The 25,395-nt window shown below is 45.4% G+C and overlaps 1 protein-coding gene across 1 annotated transcript; it reads left to right on the top strand.

The window, feature by feature from the left end:
- The first annotated feature begins 6,876 nt into the window (after positions 1–6,876).
- Positions 6,877–22,088, top strand: TMPRSS5 (transmembrane serine protease 5). The gene is made up of 12 exons (XM_063139021.1): positions 6,877–6,946; positions 8,830–8,916; positions 9,202–9,345; positions 11,207–11,342; positions 14,006–14,119; positions 14,957–15,000; positions 15,786–15,948; positions 16,255–16,427; positions 19,086–19,184; positions 19,947–20,191; positions 21,381–21,533; positions 22,023–22,088. Exons 1-12 carry the CDS (start codon positions 6,877–6,879, stop codon positions 22,086–22,088), a joined length of 1,494 nt encoding a protein of 497 aa, XP_062995091.1.
- The last annotated feature ends 3,307 nt before the right edge of the window (positions 22,089–25,395 follow it).

Below are 25,395 nucleotides of genomic sequence, written 5' to 3'. Positions count from 1 at the left end.
ACGCCTTTTTATTCTCTCAGCATTTTAACAGTCTATACATTTAATTTTAACTTTGCTGTTTTAAATTTGTATTTTAAATTGGCATTTCTGCACCGCTGCTGATTTTATCCTGGTTGGGCTTTTATATTGTATTTTATATCATGTTTTTATACTGTTTGTTTTATACTTTGAATGGTTTTAATTTTTGTGAACCGCCCAGGGAGCTTCGGCTATTGGGCGGAATAAAAATGCAACAAATAAATGAATAATAAAATAAACCAAGTGTGAAGCTACAAGAGACCTGTGATTCCCTACCTGTTTAAATTTTTGAGGAGCAAATGCTGCTCAACTGCAGCATCTCTCAGGAACGGCACCCAATTGCTTCAAGAGTGCTGTTGCAGCTCCCTATCTCCATCTACTGGCTCCTTCGAGTGAAAAAAAATATATCATGGTTGCAGGGTGTTGGGGATACACACTGTGCTTATAAGAACACACCACATATGCAATGGCTGAGCATTTGACCAACTTTACGCCAATGTGGATCATAGTCCTTATTATATTTTGTGCCGCCTGTATTTGGGAATAACTGTATTTTAGCAAGTGTGTGTTTTTCTTTGTGCTGATATATTGCATAGTCATATAATTACAGCTTGTATTTCATATTGTATTATGACGCACAGAAAAACAATACGCACACACCCAAACCACCCTATGTATGCTTGATTCCTTCAAGAAAAAATCACCAAAGCTTTGCTTATTACTGAACATCTGAGAATTCTTTATACCACTCAGACCTCTGTATTTTTCCTCCTTACATTTTTTTATCTCCCAGCAATCCAAACTGTCAATCCTAGTTTTCATTTAACATCACAGCTACTGATGAGGGCAGAAATTACTCTGTTGGTGGTCTATCTATGTACACACACACACACAGACACACACACACAGACACACACACACACACACACACACACACACACACAGAGAGAGAGAGAGAGAGAGAGAGAGAGAGATTGCTTTGTAACCTCCATCAGTGAGATTTGCAGTTCAGCAAATGGATTAAGGACCACACATTCCCCATTCCTGCAAGAAAAGTTGGATTCTTACTTTCCTTCTGTGAATGAAACAGAGTGTCACAGGCACAGAACAGAGATGCCAGGACCCTCTATATAACAATCCAATATCAGCACTACTAGAAATAATCTCGCTGGTTGATGATTTGGGGAAAACTACTCGGTACAAAGCAAACTATCATAAATCAGAGATGATTAATGTTGATCTATCTGCAATTGCACAAGCCAACCTAGAAAAGAAATTTCCTTTTGTGTGTTTATCACTAAGCCATGGTGACACTTGGGGTGTTCATATCTCTCCTTCATTACATGAATGCTATAAACTTAACTATCAGCCATCGCACACACAAATTCACTCCGATACTCAAAATTGGGGTAAGAATAAGTTATCATGGTCGGCTGGAATAGCTACCGTAAGAATGAATATCCTGCCTAGACACCTTTTCTTATTTCAAATAATTCGACTTCAGCTATCTATACCAACTCTGGCCAAATGGAAGAAACTATTGGCCAATTTTATCTGGTCAGGGCGGAAGCCAAGGTTGAAGCAAACAACTTTTAGCAGACCCCGGGCAAAAGGAGATCCAGCCATGCCAAATTAGGAATTATATTATGCTGCTACTCAACCGAGTTTTCTTGTAGGATGGATGCATCCCTGGTCAGAGAACCAGTGGACCCTCATAGAACAGCAAGTGATAGGCAACTATCCTCTTAATACCTCTATATGGGTCAGACCTAAGTGCATCTTGAGTGTCCAGTGGTTAGAGACACTAGACTTACTTGGGAACAGTGGAAGGAAAAGAAGATGCTCCTGATCTGTCTCCACTAATGTCAATGGGCATGTCTAGACCTCCCGGCGTTCCGGGAGGAAGGGGGGAGGATGGATCTCTTCTCGATCCTCCTAGAGTGCAGGACATGGAATAATGGGCTGAAGTTACAGGAAGCCAGATTCCAGCTGGACATCAGGAAAAACTTCCTGACTGTTAGAGCAGTACGGCAATGGAACGAGATACCTAGGGAGGTTGTGGGCTCTCCCACGCTAGAGTTATTCAAGAGGCAGCTGGACAACCATCTGTCAGGGATGCTTTAGGGTGGATTCGGGGTTGGACTTGATGGCCTTATACGCCCCTTCCAACTCTACTATTCTATGATTCTATGATCTCTTGGTATTCTTATCGTGAGATCCTCCTGCTCAGTCCACACGGGCCACGCAATATCCCGGGCATTGCGGCGGCCATTTTTTTAAAACTAAGAAGACCTGGAGCGCACGAGTGGTCCAGTGAAAATTAAAGGTAAAATAAATAAATAATAATAACTCCGATGGGCACGGAGCCCCTGAAGAGGTCTGTGCCCCATGCCCGGCTCCTCACGTTTACACACAAGGAGCTGGGATGAAACTGGGACAGCCGCCCACACCTCCCGCGGTCTCGGGATGATCTTGGCCAGATCTACACTAAACCGGATATAACACTTTGAAAATGTTTTGAAGACTGTATAGGGAGTGTGTCCTGGGCATCAACAGTTGTCACTACTGTTATAAACTGTTTTAAACAGTAGTGTAGATCCTGCCCTTGAGACTGCGGGGAAAAGTCGGGATTAAAGCCATCTGGGTTATCCCAGGGAAATGCGGGGAACTTCCCCCCCTGCACCCGGGATCCCCTGTGCATCATGTGTATGGACAGGGATGATCCCGGGGCGATCCCCGTGATAAGGCACGGTGTAGACATGCGCAACGTTGCATCATGCAGAATTTGCAGCACATAACAATCCCCAAGGATTTTGTGCTTTGCTGGCAGCAAACATTTCTAGATTTTTATTTATTTATTTAACATCTTCTATGAAGATGTTTTGAAAAGAACACAACCAAGCGTGCTATCTTTTCATCAGCATGAACAGTGCAACTGCCTCACTTTTAGCCTTGAATCACCGTAAGAAGGCAGCTGAGCGCCCACTTACTTCTTTTGAATCTTTTATAGAAGCTGCTGTTATTTCAAATAAAGGTTTGATAACATCTATTTATAAATGCCATTATTGGATGACAAGCCATCTGATGTGCAGGCATGGGAGACTGACTTAGGTGAGTCTTTGGAGGAAGATGATTGGCAAGGTATTTGGACCACTTTTGCACCTTTATCAAGCAATATAAAATCATAGAATCATAGAATCTTGCAAAACATAGAATCATAGAATAGCAGAGTTGGAAGGGGCCTACAAGGCCATCGAGTCCAACCCCCTGCTCAATGCAGGAATCCACCCTAAAGCATCCCTGACAGAGGGTTGTCCAGCTGCCTCTTGAAGGCCTCTAGTGTGGGAGAGGCCACAACCTCCCTAGGTAACTGATTCCACCGTCGCACTGCTCTAACAATTAGGAAGTTTTTCCTGATGTCCAGCCGGAATCTGGCTTCCTTTAACTTGAGCCCGTTATTCCGTGTCCTGCACTCTGGGAGGATTGAGAAGAGATCCTGGACCTCCTCTGTGTGACAACCTTTGAAGTATTTGAAGAGTGCTATCATGTCTCCCCTCCATCTTCTCTTCTCCAGGCTAAACATGCCCAGTTCTTTCAGTCTCTCTTCATAGGGCTTTGTTTCTAGACCTCTGATCATCCTGGTTGCCCTCCTCTGAACACGCTCCAGCTTGTCTGCATCCTTCTTGAATTGTGGAACCCAGAACTGGACGCAATACTCTAGATGAGGCCTAACCAGGGCCGAATAGAGAGGAACCAGTACCTCACGTGATTTGGAAGCTATACTTCTATTAATGCAGCCCAAAATAGCATTTGCCTTTCTTGCAGCCATATCACACTGTTGGCTCATATTCAGCTTGTGATCTACAACAATTCCAAGATCCTTCTCGTTTGTAGTATTGCTGAGCCAAGTATCCCCCATCTTGTAACTGTGCCTTTGGTTTCTATTCCCTAAATGTAGAACTTGGCATTTATCCCTATTAAATTTCATTCTGTTGTTTTCAGTTCCAGCCTATCAAGATCACTTTGAAGTTTGTTTCTGTCTTCCAGGGTATTAGCTATCCCCCCAAAAGAAGCACCATACAAAGATCTGAATAGGTGGTACATTACTCCTGCAAGGCTTCACCTAAAGCATTGAAACCATAGTCAATATTGTTCGTCACGTTGGTTCATACTTTCATCTTTGGTGGGAATGTTCTACAGTGCCAGAGTTTGGGAACTTGGTTGTTGATTACTGTCAGGAATCTTCATGTTAGACCATTGGTAACTCCGAAAGCAATGCTGCTTCATCTCATTGAACCTAATGGTCCTGGATTGCTGCCTAAAGACCTTCTTAAGCAATTGCATTCAGCTGCAAAGTCATTGTATAGCATATAACTGGAAGTCTCTAAAGCAACCCACTAAAGAGCAGTGGAGTGATAAAATTTGGGAGACTATGGCCATAGCTAGACCTAAGGTGTATCCCTGGATCATCCAGGGGTCAAACCTGTTCATCTAGGTGACACACAGGGGATCCAGTGCTCAGGCAGGGGTGAACCCTGGGTGATCCCAGGATAAACCTTAGGTCTAGCTGTGGCCTATGAGTATGTTATAGGGTTACTATATGTATGTTACTACCTGCGGGATCGCCTTCTCCTGTACAATCCGCCCCGCACACTCAGGTCCTCTGGGAAGAATCCACTTCAGCTAGCAAAAACTAGATTAACAACTGTTACCCAGAGGACCTTCTCTTCTGCTGCTCCCAGACTGTGGAATGGCCTGCCAGAGGAGATTCGTCAGCTTGACAAGTCTTTTAGCATTCAAGAAAGCTATCAAGACTGATCTCTTCTGGCAGGCCTATCCCGTGAAATTTTAGAATGTTTTCGGGATGTTTTAATCATGTATGGTATGTTTTAATTCGTTTTAATGTGTATTTTATCTCATGTTTTTATACTGTTTGTTTTACACTTTGAATTGTTTTAGTTTTTGTGAACCACCCAGGGAGCTTCGGCTATTGGGCGGTATAAAAATGCAATAAATAATAATAATAAATAATAATAATAATAATAATAATAATAATAATAATAATGTATAAACTTATTCAGCAGGTGCAGCAAATCAGGAATCCTAACTCAAAGAATTACTATTGTTATTTGAGGCGGGTGGAGGAAGACACATACGACCTGTTCACGTGTGTATGTGAGTGTGTGATATTTTGTGTAGACATGTGTCTGAGGTTCCCTTTCTAATAAGCTAGAGACCAGGTGCAAAACAGAAAGGCATCATTATTGGTGGCCTTTTAGAAGAACAAGAACGTTGAGTGATAGCCATAAAAGAGCTCTCTTAGGGTTTTTTTTTTTATCCTGGTGAGAAAGTAGTGAAGGCTTGGGAAAGTGGTCTTTGAAATGTCACAGAGAGACAGGGACACTGTGTTTTCTCACTCAAGGTGGGGTCTGCTTTCAGCAGCCAAGCTTGAATCTGGAGTAAGAAACTGTTAGAAAGGTTCTCTTAACTCCAGCCTGCTTGCAAATACAATGGAACGCACACACAGAGAGACACCAGATTTCCAGTCTCAATTGTTCTCAGCACTGCTAGTTCTGTATCTCATTGAAGACAGGTTTTAAAAGATTTAAAAGAAATCTGAAAAACAAGAGACAGCATCCACTCCAAAATGAAGCACTCCTGTCGCCTTTGATATATTCGGTCGGTTATTTTCTCAGAATAATGCAGGACCTGACAGCTTTGCTATTAGATCCAGGATTTTGAAATGCTATATAAAATTATGTCATAAAATATGGAGATTTCGGGGAATGCATAAATATATTTAAAAGATGTTCTCCAGGTGATATAGGGTATGTATGTGTTTATAACACAGAGGAAAGGAAAGGAAAGGAACCTCTCGTGCAAGCACTGAGTCATTACTGACTCTTGGAGGGACACCAGCTTTCGCTGACGTTTTCTTGGCAGGCCTTATAGCGGGGTGGTTTGCTGTTGCCTTCCCCGGCCATTATTACCTTTCCTCCAGCTAACTGGGTACTCATTTTACCGACCTCAGGAGGATGGAAGGCTGAGTCGACCTGAGCCAGCTGCCTGAAACCGGCTTCCGCTGGGATCGAACTCAGGCCGTGGGGAGAGTTTCAGCTGCAGAAACTGCTGCTTTACCGCTCTGCGCCACACACCTTTAAAAGTTTCATGACTAGAAGAAATTCAGCTGGTGCAGCTTTTCCCAGCATGGAGGTGCAGTGATGGAGAGGGGAGGGGACGGGACTTTGCCTGTTGCTATTTCACGGTTTTATATTTTATATAACCATTGAATGTATTCAACCCCTTTCAGAGCAGGGCTTGGGAAACCAACCTTAGGTCCACCACCGGACCCCATGAAAGTGGATTGTTCATTTTTCAGGCTCACTGTCATCTTAGCGTCTCACTTTAAAACATTTGCCTCTTTTGTCAAAAGTTGGGGAGGATCATGTCTTTTGGACAAAGGAGTCATTTACTTGAGGGTCAGGTATGGCGCTTTGGTGATGACATCTGGTGTGGCCTTTGGAGAAAGAGAGGAGGAATGGGAGAAGGAGGTAATTACCTTTAATGATAATAGTAATCATAATTATTATCCCCTTCCCATCATATTTAACTAAGCCAGAGAGAGAGAGAGAGAGAGAGAGAGAGAGAGAGAGAGACTCTTGTCTGTGGTCTGAATTTCAACAACATTTCATCAACTGCAAATGTCGCTCGACCTTCCTGAATAAACAAACCCCAGAAAAATTGCCCCGTGGTATGGGGGGCATCCTTGGTACAGAGCAAGGGAAAAGGGGTTGCTAAGCAACTGCCTGCCTCTCTCTCTCTTTACAGGTATCCCATCGGCAGGTTGAACGTAAAGGGATGGCAGCAAACAAGTCTACCAACCGCCTGACCTCTCTGACGGGAACAATGGCTCCATTCAATGTCAGCGGTGGGAGGGTGGGTTTGTGCACGTGTGAGGAACGGAGCTGAGCCAGCGGCCTATTTAATGAGGGGTCGCCCCCTTTAAGCCCTCAGCAGCTGCCTCTTGGAACTATGCGCTGAAGCATCAGGTGTCCTGCAGCCTGCCGGCACTCCCCACAATGGTAAGGCCCTGCTAACTTTCCCTCTTGCCGTTGCATGAGCATAATATCTGGATGAAATCGGAAGAAACACTGAGGGCATCTTCCTTGCGGCCATTAATAGAATGGCGGGCTTGGAAATAAGGGGAAACCCTCTGAAATGAAACCTCTTGGACTACAAATCCCAGCATCCCCATCTTGGTAGTCCAACACATCTGGAGAGCGCCAGCTTGGGGAAGACTTCTTTGGCTTCTAATCCCTGTCCCTGATGAATTGTCGCTGCTGCTATGTTTCCTGTTTTCCGATGCTTCATTTAAATGTTGTTGGTGTGCGTTGCTTCAGGATTCTTCAGGGTTTAGCTCCCTCCCTTGGGAGAGGGACCTCTGAGTAGGGGATGGATGCATCTTGTCTCTAGTGCTCATGCATGTAAATGTGTGTGCATGAACAGTAGGGCACAACACATTGCACAGCCTACGATTTCACAAGCTGCAACTGCTGGAGTATATTTTGTAGAGTTTGACAACGTATTTTCCTATGTCCTTCTAGCATATCTTGAGCCGCAAACCACCTGCTTTGCTTTTAAATGAGCGGAGAGCAACCAATTGCAGCAGAAGTTAGCACAGTATACTGCCAGGAAGTGAAGATCCTTCACGTATATGTAACCATCGAGGGGGATCAGGCTTCTTGAATTGATTTCCCCCTATTTTCATCTGTTAAATATTATAGTATTATGTACAGAACCAATACAAACCAGCACCTCGTAACCATCATTTTGAACAAGGACTCGGTGGTTCTAAAGTACGTGCAAAGGGTTATCAAGAGTAGCGTACTAGACTTGTAAGGAGATTTGGATTCAAACCTGTGGACAGCCACAAACTCCAAGGGGCCACGAGAAGAGGACCCTGCTCAGCCTCACTTCTGTATCTGTAACATATAACTACTTTACTTGTCCATAGTTTGACTCATCTTCCAATGTGATCTATGCCATCAACTCCCTGCAGTGCCCTTCTGTCTTCTACATAGGACAAATGAGTTTGTCTCTATGAAAAGAATAAACAGACACAAATAGACACAATAAACAGAATAAATAGACACAAATATTCTGACATCAGAAACAGCAACATCCAGAAACCAGTGGGGGGATATTTCAGTCTTTTGGAACACTCTACAGCCAATCTAAATTTGCCAGTCTAAAACGTTCTGCTGTGAATATACGTAAAGTGCATTTTGATCCTTAGATCCAAAGGCCCAAACCTGGCCCTACAGAGGCAAAGACGGGGAGGAGATCGCAGGAATCTACAGGTCATGGTGAGCTGCTTGACCAGAGCACATCCAGGGTGTGTAAAAGATGGGTGGGATGAAGAAGTGGAACCATCAGTATTGAAACTTGTGTTACCTTTGGTACAGTTTCCCCTCTTCCCCTCCTCATCCATCTCCTTCCTCCTCTCTCATTTGCTCCTGCTTCCCTCCTCCTGCAGATGTTTTCAGGATGAACCCCAGAGCACAAACAGCATTCCATGAACCCGGGAAGCTGCCTTAAACAGACATTCCTTTGTTCCTATGGTACAGCAGTGGTTCTCCTGGCTTCCAGACAGGATGCTTTTCCAGACCTAAGCTGGGGTTGGACCTGGGACCTTTTGCAGTGCAGTGCATGTGCTTGACCACTGAAAGCTACAGCCTTTCCCCTGTATTTCTGTTCCTCTCCCTATAATCCAATTTCTCTTTGAAGCACCTTCCAAAACTTGTCTTGCAGCCAGCGTCCGTGCCTTCCAGAGGTGCCTCTTGGTCCTTGCAATCTTTGGCTTGCTGATTGGAACAGCTGTTGGAGTTTGGTTCCTGGGTGAGTAGAGGCCCACCTGGATGGAGGTTCTTCCCTTACTGCATAGAATTGAACATAGTCTGGCTTAGGTGGGCAACATGGAGGTATTTCATAGCTAGCTCAGCCATCCTTATGAGGGACATAGGCTGGTGTAGGTTCTTGAAGTCTGTTCATCTGGGTGGGGAGGCAGTCAAGGAGATACTCAAGCCTCCTTTGGCAACTGTCAATGGTGTCTGCCTCGCATGTTGAAAGCTGCAGGCGGATTCCATCTACCCATCCATCCTCCCACTGCAATTTTTCTCTCAGTGAAACAGCTGCTAAAGCCCCTTCATCTTCAAGAGTCTCTGCCCCACAAGGACCCAGAGGCCGTTCTAACGAAGTGCACAAATGTCATGGAAGAACGGGAGGCGGACCAGGAAACCCCCTTTGGAAATGTCAGTGGCAAGAAAGGTCTGTAATCTTTCCAACTCTCTGCCCCCCACCCCAACACATATACATCTCTCTTTCTCTCTCTCAATGAGCTCTTTGGAGGGTTCATGAAAGAAAATTTTAAACCATAAAATGACATAGTCAAACACAATATTAAAAACCTTTAAGTTTAACCCAAAGTACAAACCAGGGTAAAAGCCAGCAGCAGTGCAGAGACCCAAAAGCACACTAACAGATTTTTATTTATTTTCCCCAAATGGATGAGCTAAACAACCTGGGGGAAAAAAAAGGTATTTACCTGGCACTGAAAAGACCACAAACCCAAGGAAATCCAGCCATGGGAGTCGAACCGTAGCCAGGGACTTTGCTTCAACTAAATGCATTCTACTTCTGGCTGTTCTCCCCACCCATCCCCAATTCTGCATCTAAACAAAAATGGCATATCTTGCAAGGTTGTTGTGAGGATGAATGAGGGGGAAAAAACTACAGAAGCACTTTGCTGGCAGAAAATGCTTTATAAATGGTGACCAGGATCAAAGTTGCGCATGTGCTCCATTCGTGATTGCTAACATGTATCAACTCAAATATGCACCCAGAGCTATGCCACCTGCAAGAGTTTCCCCATTCATTTCCATGGGAGGCTCAGCCAATCCATTCACACATTGCATTGTGTGTTCAAATCGTCTCTCTCTATTGAAATGAATGGGACAGGGGTACTCTGTAACAACACTGGTGGATCAGAACACCACTACTGAGTCTTAATTCAGTCACAACCTTGGATTCTCAAAACCATTTATAAAGCAATTTCTGCAAGCACATTTGGGCTAGAGGCTTTATGTGAGCTAAAAGGCAGGTCCCAGCTCTGTAAAGGCTGGAGAGACTGCTGTGATAAAGCATATGTGGAACTCTGGACAGGAGGGAATCAGCTGTGTGAAGGGCAACTAATCCACTGAGAAACAATTCATCTGGGTTAATAGGTATATACTATGTTTAGTGACCCTTTGTGAGGCTCACAAAAGAAATCTATCAATGACAAATGAGGCATGGGCTTGAAGAAGCTTCCTGACCTTGATAGAAGTTGTTCAACTCTCATTGCCCTTGCTAGTACCTCTCTCCTGAGCTCTCTGCAAAAAAGAAAAGAAAAACACTTCTTCCTTTGAAGGCCTCTGCAAGAATTCATCCATTTCTTTGGTCTGTCATGGATATTGCCCCAAAATGTTTGAAGAGAAAGCTTATAGAGTTCCTTTGAACCCCTTCAGGAAGAACACCTGAAGCCCTGCATGATGAGGGATTTTGTGTGTGTCAAGTTAATGCTTCAGTTTACTTTAGAGAATTTATATCACCCTCATCCTTTTTGGACTTCAGGGTGGTATACAATGAATAACAGAGATGCAAAGATAAAACAGTGAGCAAACTCCATTAATTAACTGATGACAGTGTAAAACAAAAACGTTTTTGCCTGGCAGCAGAAAGATGATTGATTTATTATCGTTACCAAACGCCTCATAAAATAAATTTCTCTCAACATGGATGCTGTCAGGGGAGGCTGTTGCAGAGCCAAAGTGACGTTGCTGAAAATATCCTTCTCTCGATGCTGAACGTGTGTTTATTTATTTAAAATATTTCTTGGCCGCCTTCCAGGGCAGAAGCCCTTCTAAGGCAACATACACACTCATACAGCAATACAACTCATAAAACCGTTATGATATTAAGAGCAATAAAAACACAATATAAACAATAAGAACGTAATAAAAACAGCAATAAAAGCAAAAAATAAAAGCAACAATCACCCTACCGTACTCTGACAATGTGGGCAACCTGGAGGAGGGCTTTAGCAGAGGAACTCAAATCACAGGCAGATTGATAACCCAATCATCTTCAGTATTTTTCAGAGTAGACAGAAGTAACTTCTTATTGGAGGTTCAGGTGGAGGGTCGATCCAACTGGCTTCTGCTGTGTCATGAAAATTGGGAGATCTCACTGGGGATGCAAATCTGCAGACAGATGGGCCATGTTCGGTAAGTGTAGCAAGAGTTGAATTGGTCTTTTCTTTTCCAAGGAAGAGCATGTGCACAAATCAAGTGGCCACCTCATTGGACTCTTCATCCCACGTACCTGCTTCCCTCGGATTATCCCCATAGCACTAAGCTTTCGCGGTTGTTCTTTTTGCTACCGGGCGACAGCGATCCTTTGCATACCAGGAAGTGAGTTTAAGGGGGGAAATGTAAAAAATCATTAAAAAATCAACAGATTACCTCATTCAACTCGAATTTGGTATGCTTAAAGCTCTCCCTAATATCTATTCCTGTGCCAATTTTGGTGTCTTTATCTTTAAAGCTTGTTGTTGTTCTCTCTATACATGCTGCCCTTGGGCAAGCTCATTCAATCTCACGGCCTCCAATATCACCTGTACGCCGATGATACACAATTATATCTTTCATCTCCGGAACTTTCTCCAGATGTTCACGATCGTATCTCGGCATGTCTTTCAGATATCTCAGCCTGGCTGCTTCATCGTCGTTTGAAACTTAACATGGCAAAGACTGAACTGCTAGTTTTTCCTCCTAAACCTTCTCCTCACCTCTCATTCTCCCTTACTGTCAATGATGTCACGCTTACTCCGGTCAAGGAAGCTCGTAGTCTTGGCTTTATATTTGACTCCTCGCTCTCCTTTACTCCTCACATCGAGGCAGTAGCTAAATCCTGTCGTTTCTTCCTGTATAATATTGCCAGGATTCGACCATTTTTGTCTGTCTCTTCTGCCAAGACTCTCGTTCACGCACTGGTTATCTCTCGGTTGGACTACTGCAACCTTCTTCTCTCTGGCCTTCCTTCGTCTCACATCAGTCCGCTGGTCTCTGTCCATCACTCTGCCGCTAAGATCATCTTCTTGGCCCGCCGCTCTGACCATGTCACTCCACTTCTGAAATCTCTTCATTGGCTTCCAATTCACTTCAGAATCCAATATAAACTTCTCCTACTGACCTTCAAAGCTCTTCACGGCCTAGCTCCTGCCTATCTCTCCTCTCTCATCTCACACTATCGCCCCGCTCGGGCTCTCCGCTCCTCCGATGCCATGCTTCTCGCCTGCCCAAGGACCTCCACTTCCCTTACTCGGCTTCGTCCTTTTTCTTCTGCTGCCCCTTACGCCTGGAACGCTCTTCCAGAACACTTGAGAACTACAAACTCAATCACTGCTTTTAAGACTCAGCTCAAAACTTTTCTTTTCCCTATAGCCTTCAAATATTGAGTTTGTTCTGACTTTACACTGTTGGTTTTGCCCTACCCTGTGCCTGTTTACACTTCCCTGTGCCTGTTTGCATTCTCCTTCCCTCCTTATTGTTTACTACAACTTATTAGATTGTAAGCCTATGCGGCAGGGTCTTGCTATTTACTGTGTTATCTGTACAGCACCATGTACATTGATGGTGCTATATAAATAAATAATAATAATAATAATAATACGCAGATGTAAGCATTTCTTTAAAATCCTGCTCCTGCGTCCCAGCGGCGGCTCGGAAGATACGCTCAAAATGTAGGGGCTAAATATGGCAAAAAAAATTGCTTTATTGCACAATTAAGGCAGGATGCATGGGAGTACTTCATAATCAAAGCAGACTATAAGGTGGAAAACTTCTGAGTCCTTTGCATGCAATTCGCAGTGATTGCACAGTATAACGCTGGTGTGCTAAAGCTTAAGGCACAGGGAAATGAGTACCGGATATTGGTAGACATCATTCTGAGTTTACGTTCTTTTGCTTCACTGAAACACCAGAGTTCTTTGGCTGGAATACATTCCAAAATTGTGGAATCTCTTGCCCAGGAAGGCTTGATTGCCCCTCTCACTTATGGTGTTTTTCCAGATATCCAAAACCTTTTTGTTAAGGATTTGTTTGATCAGACAGCTAAGTTTTTATTCATCACCTCTATTTTATCAGCTGTGCCTTATTTTATATTGTATATTTTTGTTGTTTGTAATTTTATTGCATTTTGTGGTTGCTTTTAACTGTTGTTAGGTGCCCTGAGGAATACGAAATCAGTGCACCGCGAAGACATGATCTATGGTATCAATAAAGAAGTGCTCATGTGCATGTATGCACATAGACACACATTGTCCCTCTTACTTTTCTGGGTAGCAACCGGCAAGAGGGTGGTTTTGGTTGTAGCTGCCGGTCTCTGGAATTCACTACCCAGAGAAACACGCCCACTACCTCCACTGCTTCTCTTTTCAGCATCAAAGGCTTTTGATTCTCCCAGCCTTTTCTTTTTTAAAAAAAGAAAAGAAGAAAGAGGGTCTGAAAATCTGATTTTAACTGCTCTTTTTATATTCTCAATGTGTGTGTGCTTTTCAAGTGAAGTGCTGCTTATGTTTTTATTTGTAAACTCCCCTAAAAACCAATGCTGAAGGTTGGTATAGAAATTCCGTAAGAAACAACCCCAGGGCATCCCCAGTTGAAAGGATCAGGTAGCAAGAAAAGGCACCTCTGTGCTTGGGACCTTGGAAAGCCAAGAGGAGACAAATACTGGGCTTGATGGACCCATGATGGTTCTGACTGGCTAGGAAGGCATCATACGTTCATCAAGACACCTCATTTTTTTTTAAAGTGGTGAGAATTTGTCCAATCACTTGCCGTCCATGTACTTGAGTAATGATGTTCTTCTTTGCCTACCACTTCTGCAGACTCACCCACCACAAAGGGGTGAACCTAACGGATGTGAAGGTGAACAGCGCTCAAGAGTTTGCTCATGTTTTGCCCAACTGGAAGGGGAGCACCAAAGATATGTGGCAGGTCAGGTGGGTACCTGTATAGATAGGCTCATATTCGAGTCCATCCGGTGTAAGACGAGGCCTCCTGCGCTGGGCACATCATTATGATGAAATTTGTATTTTTCCTGCCGGTTCTGGCTTCTTTCCTTAGTGGTATCTTTAAGGCTGCCTTCCCTAATCTTGTGTTCTCCACATGTCTGGGATTTCAACCCCCATCAGCCCACAACAAAATTGTGGGATTCTGTATAGTACCGGCACTTGAACTCAGACCACAAATAGCTTGCATGTCCTCAAGACCAGCTGCCTCAAAATAACGCCCAGGGTTTTCCGTCAGATATTTTCCGTTTCGTTCCTCGCACAGAGTCACACTCCTTTTTGAATGTGGCTTTGTGAGCATATACTTCTAAAGAGCAGCTAAAGACACTTAAGTCATACATAAATAAACATCCCATGAAACAAAACAAAAAGGGGGAACGTGAACAGTCCAGAGAAAACTTTGCACTTTCTGGGACAGTTTGGGAGCAAAGAGCAAAAGAATGGCGACGAATCTTTGCAATATTTCGGTTCTTGCAGCGTTGTGCTTCTAGAGCAGGCGTTCAAAACCTCAGGCCCATGGGACAAATCCAGAATGTCTGAGGTCCCAATCCATACTTCCAGGGTGCCCCAAAGGACCTCACCCCTTTTCTCCCAGCCAACTACTGATATTTTGGTGATTTCCTGGCTTTTCCACTTTTTCTCCCTATCCTAAATGGTAGAAATGCCTCTCCTAAGGTTTAGCTACGAACAATGAGAGCATTAAGCTAAAATTTAAGATTCAAGCTGTGCTCCATTGCCTAAAATAAGCTGCTGGTTTGTTTTATTTAGGAGCCGATGCTCTTCAGGTCGAATTGTGGCCCTGAAGTGTTCTGGTAAGTATTCAGATTTCATCTTGGGGTTTTCCAAGAATTGCTGAGGTACTTCACATGAGCAAAATAAGGTACGCTCATGACTACTCATGGAGGTTTGCAGGTCCTTTTGACAACTTCATCAAAACTATGAATACCGAGAGGAGGGGAAGTTTTCAATTATAGACCACATGATCGCCCCTCTCCACCCGTGCAATGCAGCCCATTACAGTTGCGCTAGAAAAGCAGGAAGCAAAGCCCTGATAAGGCAACATGATCTCATCTTGGGCTGTTCCAAGAATTGCTGAGGCACTTCACACAAGCAAAATAAGGCACGCTCGTGATTGGTTACTCACGGGAGGTTACAGGGTTTTTTGACAACACCGTCAACCTCCTGCACATCACCTGAGCTGCCCACACCCCCGGTAATCCCATTCTAACCCACCCACCCCAGAAATCCCAATTCTTCTGCAATATCGCAGGATTTCCCACTGTATGCAGCTGACATTGTGCTACAAAGCACCCACTAGAGGGCAATGTCCCATTCAAGCCTATGAGCATCGAGAGGAGGGGAAGTTTTTAATAATAAACCATGTGGTCGCCCCCTCTCTGTCCATGTAATGCAGCCAATTACAATTGAGCAAGAAAAGCAGGAAGCAAAGCCCTGATAAGCCAACACCATTTCCCAATTAATCTAAAGCAGCCCACCATGTCTTGGCACCTTGTTTTACCCTAAAGAAACGTATTCTTTCCAGCAGCCTTGTCCGATGTTTTTAGCATTCACAATGCTCCCTCTGTCTTCCCCACAGAGTGTGGCTCCCGTTCCAAGGCTTCTCAGACAACTGATGGAAAGGATGCACCCCTGAGGGGCTGGCCATGGCAGGTCAGCCTTTATCTTGCTGCTGAAAGGGTCTGCACAGGCTCAGTGGTGTCGCACAAATGGATCATCACTGCTGCCCATTGCATGGACAGGTACGTCTGGTGAAATCTCATCCCCAGCAGCAGGAAAGGGGGTGCTGCCAACTCCAAGACGTAGCTTTCGCCAAGGAGACTCTCCTTGCCTTTGCCAACATACAGATGATAGTAAAACACGGGTAACAAATGGTCAGGAGTACAGGGAGTTGCATTTGGAGGGCACCAGGCTAGGGGAAAGCATTCTGAACCCTTGACCTTGCCATCCTCTGGACTGGCCCCAGCTGAATTCATTGGGGAGCAAAAAGGCCTTGCAAGACAGAACCGGCGAGCCAAGGAGGCTGAGATGGACTTATTCCGTTCCAGGCATCTCCAGCTTTCCAGCTGGGCGGCCTTCGTTGGGCTTGATGCCCAGGCCAGCGTCGAAGGACGGAGGGGAGCTGTCCTGGAGAGGGTGGTGCCGCACCCCAGGTACGACAACAGGAACCACGACTACGACATCGCCATGCTGAAGCTGAGGGAGCCTCTGCATTTCTCAGGTGAGCTTGGTCCGGCATCTCACACAGAAAGAGTCGAGGGTGGCTTAATATTATGGGGAGAAAATAGAGGTACCGTATTTCTTCGGTTGTAAGACGCCATCAATTTTAAGACGCACGCTAATTTCAGTACCACCAACAGAAAAAAAACACCTAAGACACACCCATGATTCTAAGACGCACCCCATTTTTAGAGATGTCTTAGAATTGAAGAAATAGGGTATTGCAAAGGGCTCAGTTTGGAGAGTGACAGAGAGGAATGAGGGAGGGTGGGAAATGTACCCAAGACCACACCAGTAAGGGTACGCAGATGCGCACACATTCCTACATGCTCCTACAGCGGTGAGAGGCAATGCGCTCAGGGCTATCAGGGACAAGCCATAGACAACTCTCGGAGGGAAACCAGGAGACGTGCCGAGGTAGGAGAGGTGGCGGGGAGCCAGAAAGGTCTTATTGCCCCGACGAGACCACATTACGCCAGTCCTTTTCCAGCTTCATTGGCTGCCAGTCCAGGTCCGGGCCCGATTCAAAGTGCTGGTATTAACATTTAAAGCCCTAAACGGCTTGGGGCCAGGTTATCTGAAGGAACGCCTCCTCCCATATGTACCTGCCTGGACCCTAAGGTCATCCTCAGGGGTCCTTCTTTGCGAGCCCCTGCCAAAGGAAGTGAGGCAGGTGGCTACAAGGAGGAGGGCCTTCTCTGCTGTGGCACCCCGGCTGTGGAATGAGCTCCCTAAGGAGGTTCGCTTGGCACCTACATGATATGCTTTTAGACGCCAGGTGAAGACCTTTTTATTCTCCCAGCATTTTAACAATCTATAAATACATTTTAACTTGGTGTTTTAAATTTGTGATTTTGCATTGCTGCTGTTTTTATCTGGTTGAGCTTTTATACTGTTTTTTATATTATGGTTTTATACTGTTGAATGGTTTTAATCTTTGTGAACCTCCCAGAGAGCTCCGGCTATTGGGCGGTATAGAAATGCAATAAATAAATAAATAAATAAATTCTCAAGCAAAGTCGCAGCCTAAACAGGAAGCTGGTGGAGCTCCAGACAGACACTTTGGCCATCGACCCAATGACATCCAGGGGCAGGTCCCTGCCTGTGATGTCACCCGACCTGTGACATCAGGTCGGGTGACATCGGGGGCAATCTAGCCCTCAGACCCAAAATAGTTTCCCCCCCCTGCTATATATGAATAGTGTGGCTCTTACACATTCAAAACGGCGTCATCCAGGCGCAAAAGGGAGGTGGCAGCAGGCTTGGGGGAAACCAGGGGGGGTCCAAAAAACAAACCCTTTAGGACAAAACCTTCAGTTGGGAGGGGGGAAGTGGCAGATGCCAAAATGACTGATTGATGGAAATGGAAAATGGGGGAGGGGGGCAGGGTAAGGTGAAAGAAATGGAGCATGGAGAAAGGTATGACTGGATGAATCCCGTGCTGCAACCTTTTGTTGTAGTTCCCACTTGTTCTTCACTATCAGGAAGGTACTCCAAGCTGCAGCTCACCCTACAGGGCAGCTACACACAGAGCCTGGAGCAGGATCTACACTATTGCTTTAAAACGTATTTATTGATTTATTTAAAACATTTATATCCCGCCCTATATCGATAACATTTCAGGGTGGCGTACTGTTATAAAACAGTTTATAACAGTAGTGACAACAGTGGGGCCCCAAAACACGCGCCATAAACCGTTTTCAAACTGTTTTCAAAGTGTCCTATCTTGCTTGGTGTAGGTCTGGCCAAGGGCTCCTGCTTCTAGCTCCGAGGTTACCTGCTTAGTCTGTTGCAACGAAAGAAAGAGATGAAGAGGACAATGCCTGTCTCAGATCAACATTTACATGATGGAGCCTCTGGTCATACATGCTATGGGGTGGGGAACAATCCAGAGAATCCTCAGCATGTAGAGATGCGTTTCACACAAGTAGCTTCCAACACAACTTTAGGAACAAAGGAAATGCCTGTCTTGTTCAGAATCAGGCCCTTGGTCCATTTAGCTCAATGTACATGGCGACGACTTCCCAGAGTTTGACGCAGGAAATGGAAAGAGCAGGTCCAGTGCCACTAGCTTACAGGCTTGCTCCCAAGCTGTACCTGTGGCACAGTGGCTAAAAAGTGGGACGCAGACAGCTTGGGACCACAATGCCTGATGGAACACCTCTCCCGACATGAACCTACCCGTACACTGCGCTCAACATCTAAGGTCCTCCTCCGAGTGCCTACTCCGAGGGAAGCTCAGAGGATGGCAACAAGGGAGAGGGCCTTCTCAGTGGTGGTCCCCCGACTGTAGAATGATCTCCCCGATGAGGCTCGCCTGGCACCAACATTGTTATCTTTTCGGCGCCAGGTCAAGACTTTTCTCTTTTCCCAGGCATTTAACAACATTTAACAACGCTAAGTTTGTTTGTTTTTTAATGGACCCCAGAACAGTTGTTTTTTTAAAAAATGGGTACTGTTGTTTTTATACTGTTTATGATTTTGATGGTTTTAAATTTTGTATACTTTTTAATGTTCACTGTTTTTAACTTTTTTAAACAGCCCAGAGAGCTTCGGCTACGGGGCGGTATATAAATATAATAAATCAAATCAGCTCACATTCTTGGGGCAATCCAGTGCCAAGAGTTACAGAATCTGTTCTCCTCCTGCTCCATCCCAGATACTGTCCAGGCTGCTTGTTTGCCCCCATACCATGCGGACATTCCCAACGGCAGCACCTGCTGGATCTCAGGATGGGACAACCCAAGGCCAGAAAATGGTGAGCAACTACCGGGACAATCAGGGGACCGCCAAAACTAGGAAGCTTGCAGAATCTGCCATTGAGGAATCCCAGGACAAACTCATAGAATCATAGAATAGCAGAGTTGGAAGGGGCCTACAAAGCCATCGAGTCCAACCCCCTGCTCAATGCAGGAATCCACCCTAAACCATCCCTGACAGATGGTTGTCCAGCTGCCTCTTGAATGCCTCTAGTGTGGGAGAGCCCACCACCTCCCTAGGTCACTGATTCCATTGTCGTACTGCTCTAACAGTCAGGAAGTTTTTCCTGATGTCCAGCTGAAATCTGGCTTCCTTTAACTTGAGCCCATTGTTCCGTGCCCTGCACTCTGGGAGGATCGAGAAGAGATCCTGGCCCTCCTCTGTGTGACAACCTTTTAAGGATTTGAAGAGTGCTATCATGTCTCCCCTCAATCTTCTCTCCTCCAGGCTAAACATGCCCAGTTCTTTTAGTCTCTCTTCATAGGGCTTTATTTATTTATTTATTACATTTTTATACCGCCCAATAGCCGGAGCTCTCTGGGCGGTTCACAAAAATTAAAACCACAATAAATTAAAACCACAATTCCAGACCCCTGATCATCCTGGTTGCGTTTTCTGGATATATGTTTACCTAAGCAGAACTGAAAATGCCACTATTCATGTTTCTTCTGAAGGTGCATTTCAACTTTTCTCTGCAATTGAACTTCTTTATTCTAGCACTAGACCATGGTGCTGATGGTTTCTCTGCCACACATTGCAGAGAAAAGCAGGGAAACCCTCATCCCCGTCTTGAAGAAAAGTGACTCCCTGGCCACCCTTTCTCTCAAAGGGATAGGAAAGGATGGCAATGCTTGTTTTACAGCCACCATTGCCGAGATGCCAAAGGAAGGGCAGGTGACCCTGATTAGCACCCAAAACTGCAACAGCTCATGTAGGTATGCAGGTGAGCTCACCCCACGAATGCTGTGTGCCTACTACATGGATGGAAACATCAATGCCTGCAAGGTAAGAGTTGGGAGCTGGGGAAGTCTTGTTTTCATAGAACCATAGCCCACTGAGAAGGGACCACTGAGGTCATGTAGCCCAACCCCTTACTCAAGGCAGGATCTATAGGCCTGCAGGATGAAGCTACAGTAAGGCAAGGGAAACTGAGACCTTCCAGGTGTTGGAAAGCAAGTTCCACCCTCCTTGACCACTGGCCGTGCTGACAATGGCTGATAGGAGCTGGAAGTGAACATTTTGGGAACCACCCTGGAACTACAGCAGCCCTGACAGCCGCCCCAGATTCTGCTTAAATACCTCCAGTGAAGGGAAACCACCCTCTCCCATGACATTCTGCCCCACTGATTTAACAGTTCATACTATTAACAAGTTACTCCTAAAATTTGCTCCCCTGCCATTTTCCCACCCACTGCTTTTAGCCTGCTCCATCATCTCCATGTCAGCCCTTCACAATAGTTATTTATTTTTAGAAAGATGCTATCATGTCTCCCCTTGATCATCTCTTGCCCTGCAGGCAGATGGGCAATTGAAGGGGTGGGAATCACAGAACAGTCAGAACGTAAGAACAGCTGGCTTAAAATATGCCACCACCACCCCGTCCACAATGGTATTAATAATTGCTATTATAAAAATAAAAGAAGGGCATAGCGTTCACTTAGTTTTCTTGTTTTTGCATTTATGGGTCAGAATCCCAGAAGGCTGGAGCAGGTGTACTTTGAGGAACAGACCAAAATATTACCCAGACACTTTTCTTTATAGCTGTGTAAGTAAAATGGCCAAAGAGTTACTTTTAAAAAGAAAAGAAAAAAGTATGCTGGGAATTCAGCCAGCCAGGCTGGCCAAGCTCCCAAAGCCCACGCCCCCCCCCCCCCATGGCTGCAGTTTGTATTAACTGAGAACTTGAACCTTGCTTCAGGTGCCACTCTCCTCTGGGCTTCCAGCAGAGCAGGCATTTCACCAGGCCAATGTGTACTGATCACTCTCGAGTCCTTGAATGGGAAATTCTGCCCCTCTTTGCAACCATGTTGATTCAGCAACTTTGTAGACATAAGACTCCTCCCATAATCAAGATAAGCTTGGCAAGAGCTGATCTGCTAAGTTACGGACAAGATCCAGGTAAGAGCGGAGCTCTTTTGGATGAACAAAGGCCAGGACAGCGAGTCCCATGCGCCCAATCTCCTTGTTTTGACAGGGCGAGAGCGGGAGATCACTGGTTTGCCAGCATGAGCACATGCAGCATTTGGTGGGGATTGGGAGCTGGGGCGCTGGGTGTGGAAAGCCTGAATCCCCCGGCGTTTATACCAAGGTGGCAGCATTCCTGGATTGGATCCATCACGTCATCACGGTGAGCGGGCAGCAATTGAGTTGGCAGAGAGAGAGAGAGACTCCTATCCTCTTCTGTGGTGAACGGTACCATTTCACAGTGATCCTTGAGATGAACAGTTGCTGGGAAGGTAGCCCTTCCTCCTAGAAATCATAGAAAAGCAGAGTTGGAAGGGGCCTACAAGGCCATCGAGTCCAACCTCCTGTTCAATACAGGAATCCACCCTAAAGCATCCCTGACAGATGGCTGTCCAGCTGCCTCTTGAAGGCCTCTAGTGTGGGAGAGCCCACAACCTCCCTAGGTAACTGGTTCCATTGTCGTACTGCTCTGTCAGGAAGTTTTTCCTGATGTCCAGCTGGAATCTGGCTTCCTGTAACTTGAGCCCGTTATTCCATGTTCTTCACTCTGGGATGATCCTGGCTGTCCTCTGTGTGACAACCTTTTAGGTACTTGAAGAGTGCTATCATGTCTCCTCTCAGTAGGTCAGCTTAAAGTGTCCCCAAATTGTAGCATTCTGAGGATTTCTTTGGCGGGGTCCATGTGGAACTTTTGAAGGCAGTGTTCACTGGTGCCTGAGAGACACTTCCACAAAATAATCCTTTTGTTCCAAAAACAGGGTCAAAATGGCAGGCCTCAGGAGAAATATATTCCCTCCTGGCTTCTCAAGCAGCCCAACTATTCACATGATACAATGGCAGATGCAAGAGTGATTCATGTAGGCTGTTTTCCTTCTGGCTCTTGTGCAGAGGTGGGGGGGAGTGGAACTATCACATCTTCTGCCCTCCAGAAGAGGATATGCAAAACACTATTACCTCACCATAACCCTGTCCATGGGATACAAAGACAGCCAGGCCTTTCCGAGAGTCACCACTCACTGCTTTGTCACAGCTAGTGGCACACCACTTCCTGCAGGTCCAGCCCTACTGTTTGGCAAAGTGAGATGGATGCCTCAGGAGGCAGCAAGATGTGGGGCACACAGTTTTGTCCTGCAACAGCTCCTAAGCTAACCTGTTGCCCTCTGGTACAGTGGAGGACGTTGTCCTGTTGCCATTGTTGAAATAAGATTGAACCTTCAGTCTGGTTGGCTTCTGTACATGGGGGCATTTTTGACTCGTGCGTCAAAATGTCTTGGGTTGGCCCTGAGGACCAGGATTTCAAGGGCACAAGACCTGCTTGATGTTAAGAAACAATCATAGCAGCTTTCATGTTAGAAATGTTGGGCGTGTTCAGAAGACACCTTAAACCACGGATTTAACCATGGCGAATAAGGCCTTTTGCTTTATTCACTATGGTTAAAGCTGTGGTTTAAGGTGTCTTCTGAACACAGCTTGGCTTTCTGGCTTAACCACCATGGCTGAAGCCATGGTTTAAGGTGTCTTCTGAACACCTGTGTTGAGTTGCTTTTCAGAGCAGCAGTTGGTCTCTTTAAGTAATGACTCAAGAACTCTACTCTGCCCCTTCCAGAGCTACTAGTCACCCAATGATGCACCTGGAATCTTTGCGTCTCGCACATCAACAGTCCACCACGCCCTGCAACTGGGAAGAACACAGAACTCAAACCAGGAAGCATCTCTTGCCAACTCTGCTGCCACGTTCCTCCAGGAACTCCACTTCTGAGCACATGGAGTTGAGCACCCACTTTTGCATATATTTGTCACAGTCCTATCTCCCTGTGAAATGCGCAGGATTCCTGGTGAATTCGGAGGGCATTACTTCAGGATAAGTTTAGGATTGCCTTGGGAATCTAATCCCTTACAGGAATGGCAGCACCACCAACAGCTTTTAGCTGCAAAGGGAAACAGGAAAAGCAGTATACGGGCTCCACCTAGCAGCAACTGGGTGAATGGGCAACAAAAGGCCAAATGTGGTAATGCACACTGGGATAAATATATCCTAATTTTGCATCTGTATGGATGGAGTTTGAGTTGGGAGGGACTGGAAGGAAAGGGTTCTTTGGACTGAGGCAGGTAGCTCAATGGAAATGTCAACCAATTGTGCAGCAGCTGTTAAGAGCATGCATTCCACGCCAGGGATCATTAAGAAAAGGACTGAAAATAAAGTTGCTAGTATCATGCATTTATACAAATCTATGGCTCAACCAAACTTAGAATATGGTGTACAGTTCTGGACACCCTATCTTAAAAAGGGTATGGTAGAGCCTGAAGAAGTACAGAAAAGCAACCTGAATGATAAAAGGGGTGGGGATATGATGGAGTGGTTAATTAAATGCCTGCTGTGGGGAAAGTAGATAATTCTCAGCCTTTTAACACTAGAAGGTGATTGGTAGGAGATTCTGGCTTGATAAAAGGTAGGATTTCTTCACACAGTGCAGTTAATTGATGGACTTCACTGCCGCAAGTTGGGGTTGACAGCTATTAGTTTAGATAGCTTTAAAGGAGAATTAGCAATTCAGAGAATAAAGTCATCACTGGTGTTAGTCATTAGGAGGGCTGTTCCCTTCATACCCCAGTTGTGGGCTTCTGAGGGGTAGCTAGTTGCCCACTGCGTGAAACAGGATGCTAGGATAGGCCTTGGACTGGATCCAGCAGATCACTATGATGCTGCAGGGATCTGGGTTTATCCCAACGAGCAGAAGGACAGATCAAGGACAGATTCTTGCCACACTGAAAAATACAGTCTAAGCACCAATTCTCGTTCAAGGTGTGTTTGCTAGGCTAGCTTCGGACAGGCCGGTTGCAGTTGAGTTTAAGCGGTCACGGGATAATTGCGTCGCTTTGAAATATTTGAAATATTAAATACTGTTGAAGGCATGTCTTGTCTGTGTATTAATGACGGCTTCCCGTCCCCCTCCCTTCAACACAGGGAAGGTTAGGAAGAAAGAATATTAATTTGCACCAGATAGACGAAGGGCAGCGGACACCAAACAAACTGAAATTGCCCAGAGCTCTTGAGTAAACATGATCGAGGTAGAAGAGACAAAGCAGGGTTTTCTCTGGAATTGAGATCATCAAGGAACAAGGAAGTGCTCAGCAAATCCATCAGATAATGTACGACACGAGAAAACATTTCCTAGGAAGCTGAACACTGCCTTTGTACGGGCATGCTTTCCTATGCAGTTGCCAAATGCCATGCAAAAGTCACAGGCCTGAAGCCAAACGACGAGGGGATTAATTTTGGAGTTTGCCATTCCTGAATAGCAGCCTATGCGCACATGAGATATGCAGGGCAGCTTTAAAAGCGACTTGTGATATTGTGCATGCTCAACTCTTCAAAGCGAGTCATAAATCACATTGGCTGGACGCAGGTGCTCCGGCACACCTCCAAAGATTGTAGTAGCCACAATGATTGACCAGCTGCTTTCAAGATAGATGAATGTACGCTCGGTTTTACAGTGCTACCACCTCATAGCATCCCACCTGTATCACCGAGAGGCCAGTCTGCTTTTAAAACTCCCATCTGGTCATCTCACCTGCCAAATGACCGTCACCACAAAACATGCTATAAAGCTCTTTAGGAAAAGAAACCTGCACAGCCAGGTGAGGAAGAATGGCTCTCCGCCTGCAAGCAGTAGGCACTCATTTAGCTGAGCTCAACGAAGACTATGCTTCAAAATGAAGGTTGGTTTAAAACCAGCAGAGAATCGTATCAGCTCCAACGTATAAACTGCTCTCAAAAAAAGTGAGGGTTAGGCAAGGAAATGTGAAGACGACAAATCTCCTGCGCGGAGAAAAAGAACACAGGAACATCCGGAGCTGGTCCATCTGGGCCAGTCTTGTTGACACTGACTGGCAGCAATGGTGCCCTGTACCCTGCCCACCCGAAGGTAACACCCCAATGGAAAGCCAAACATTTCATGGGAAGGTAGATGGTTCAGCCATTTTATGGATGCATCCTTCATGCCTGGAAGCCAAAGAGCCCACAG

Source organism: Elgaria multicarinata, chromosome 12, assembly GCF_023053635.1.
Source record: "Elgaria multicarinata webbii isolate HBS135686 ecotype San Diego chromosome 12, rElgMul1.1.pri, whole genome shotgun sequence".
NCBI classification, from domain to species: Eukaryota; Metazoa; Chordata; class Lepidosauria; order Squamata; family Anguidae; genus Elgaria; species Elgaria multicarinata.
The sequence above is the reverse complement of the archived record's forward strand: the minus strand, read 5'-3'. Positions and strand labels throughout refer to the sequence as shown.

Coding starts and splice junctions, on each gene's coding strand:
- TMPRSS5 (XM_063139021.1), top strand. CDS start 6,877: ATGGCAGCAAACAAGTCTACCAACCGCCTGACCTCTCTGACGGGAACA. Junction 15,949..16,254: donor GCTGCCCATTGCATGGACAG/GTACGTCTGGTG, acceptor ATTCCGTTCCAG/GCATCTCCAGCTTTCCAGCT. Junction 20,192..21,380: donor GAAACATCAATGCCTGCAAG/GTAAGAGTTGGG, acceptor TTGTTTTGACAG/GGCGAGAGCGGGAGATCACT.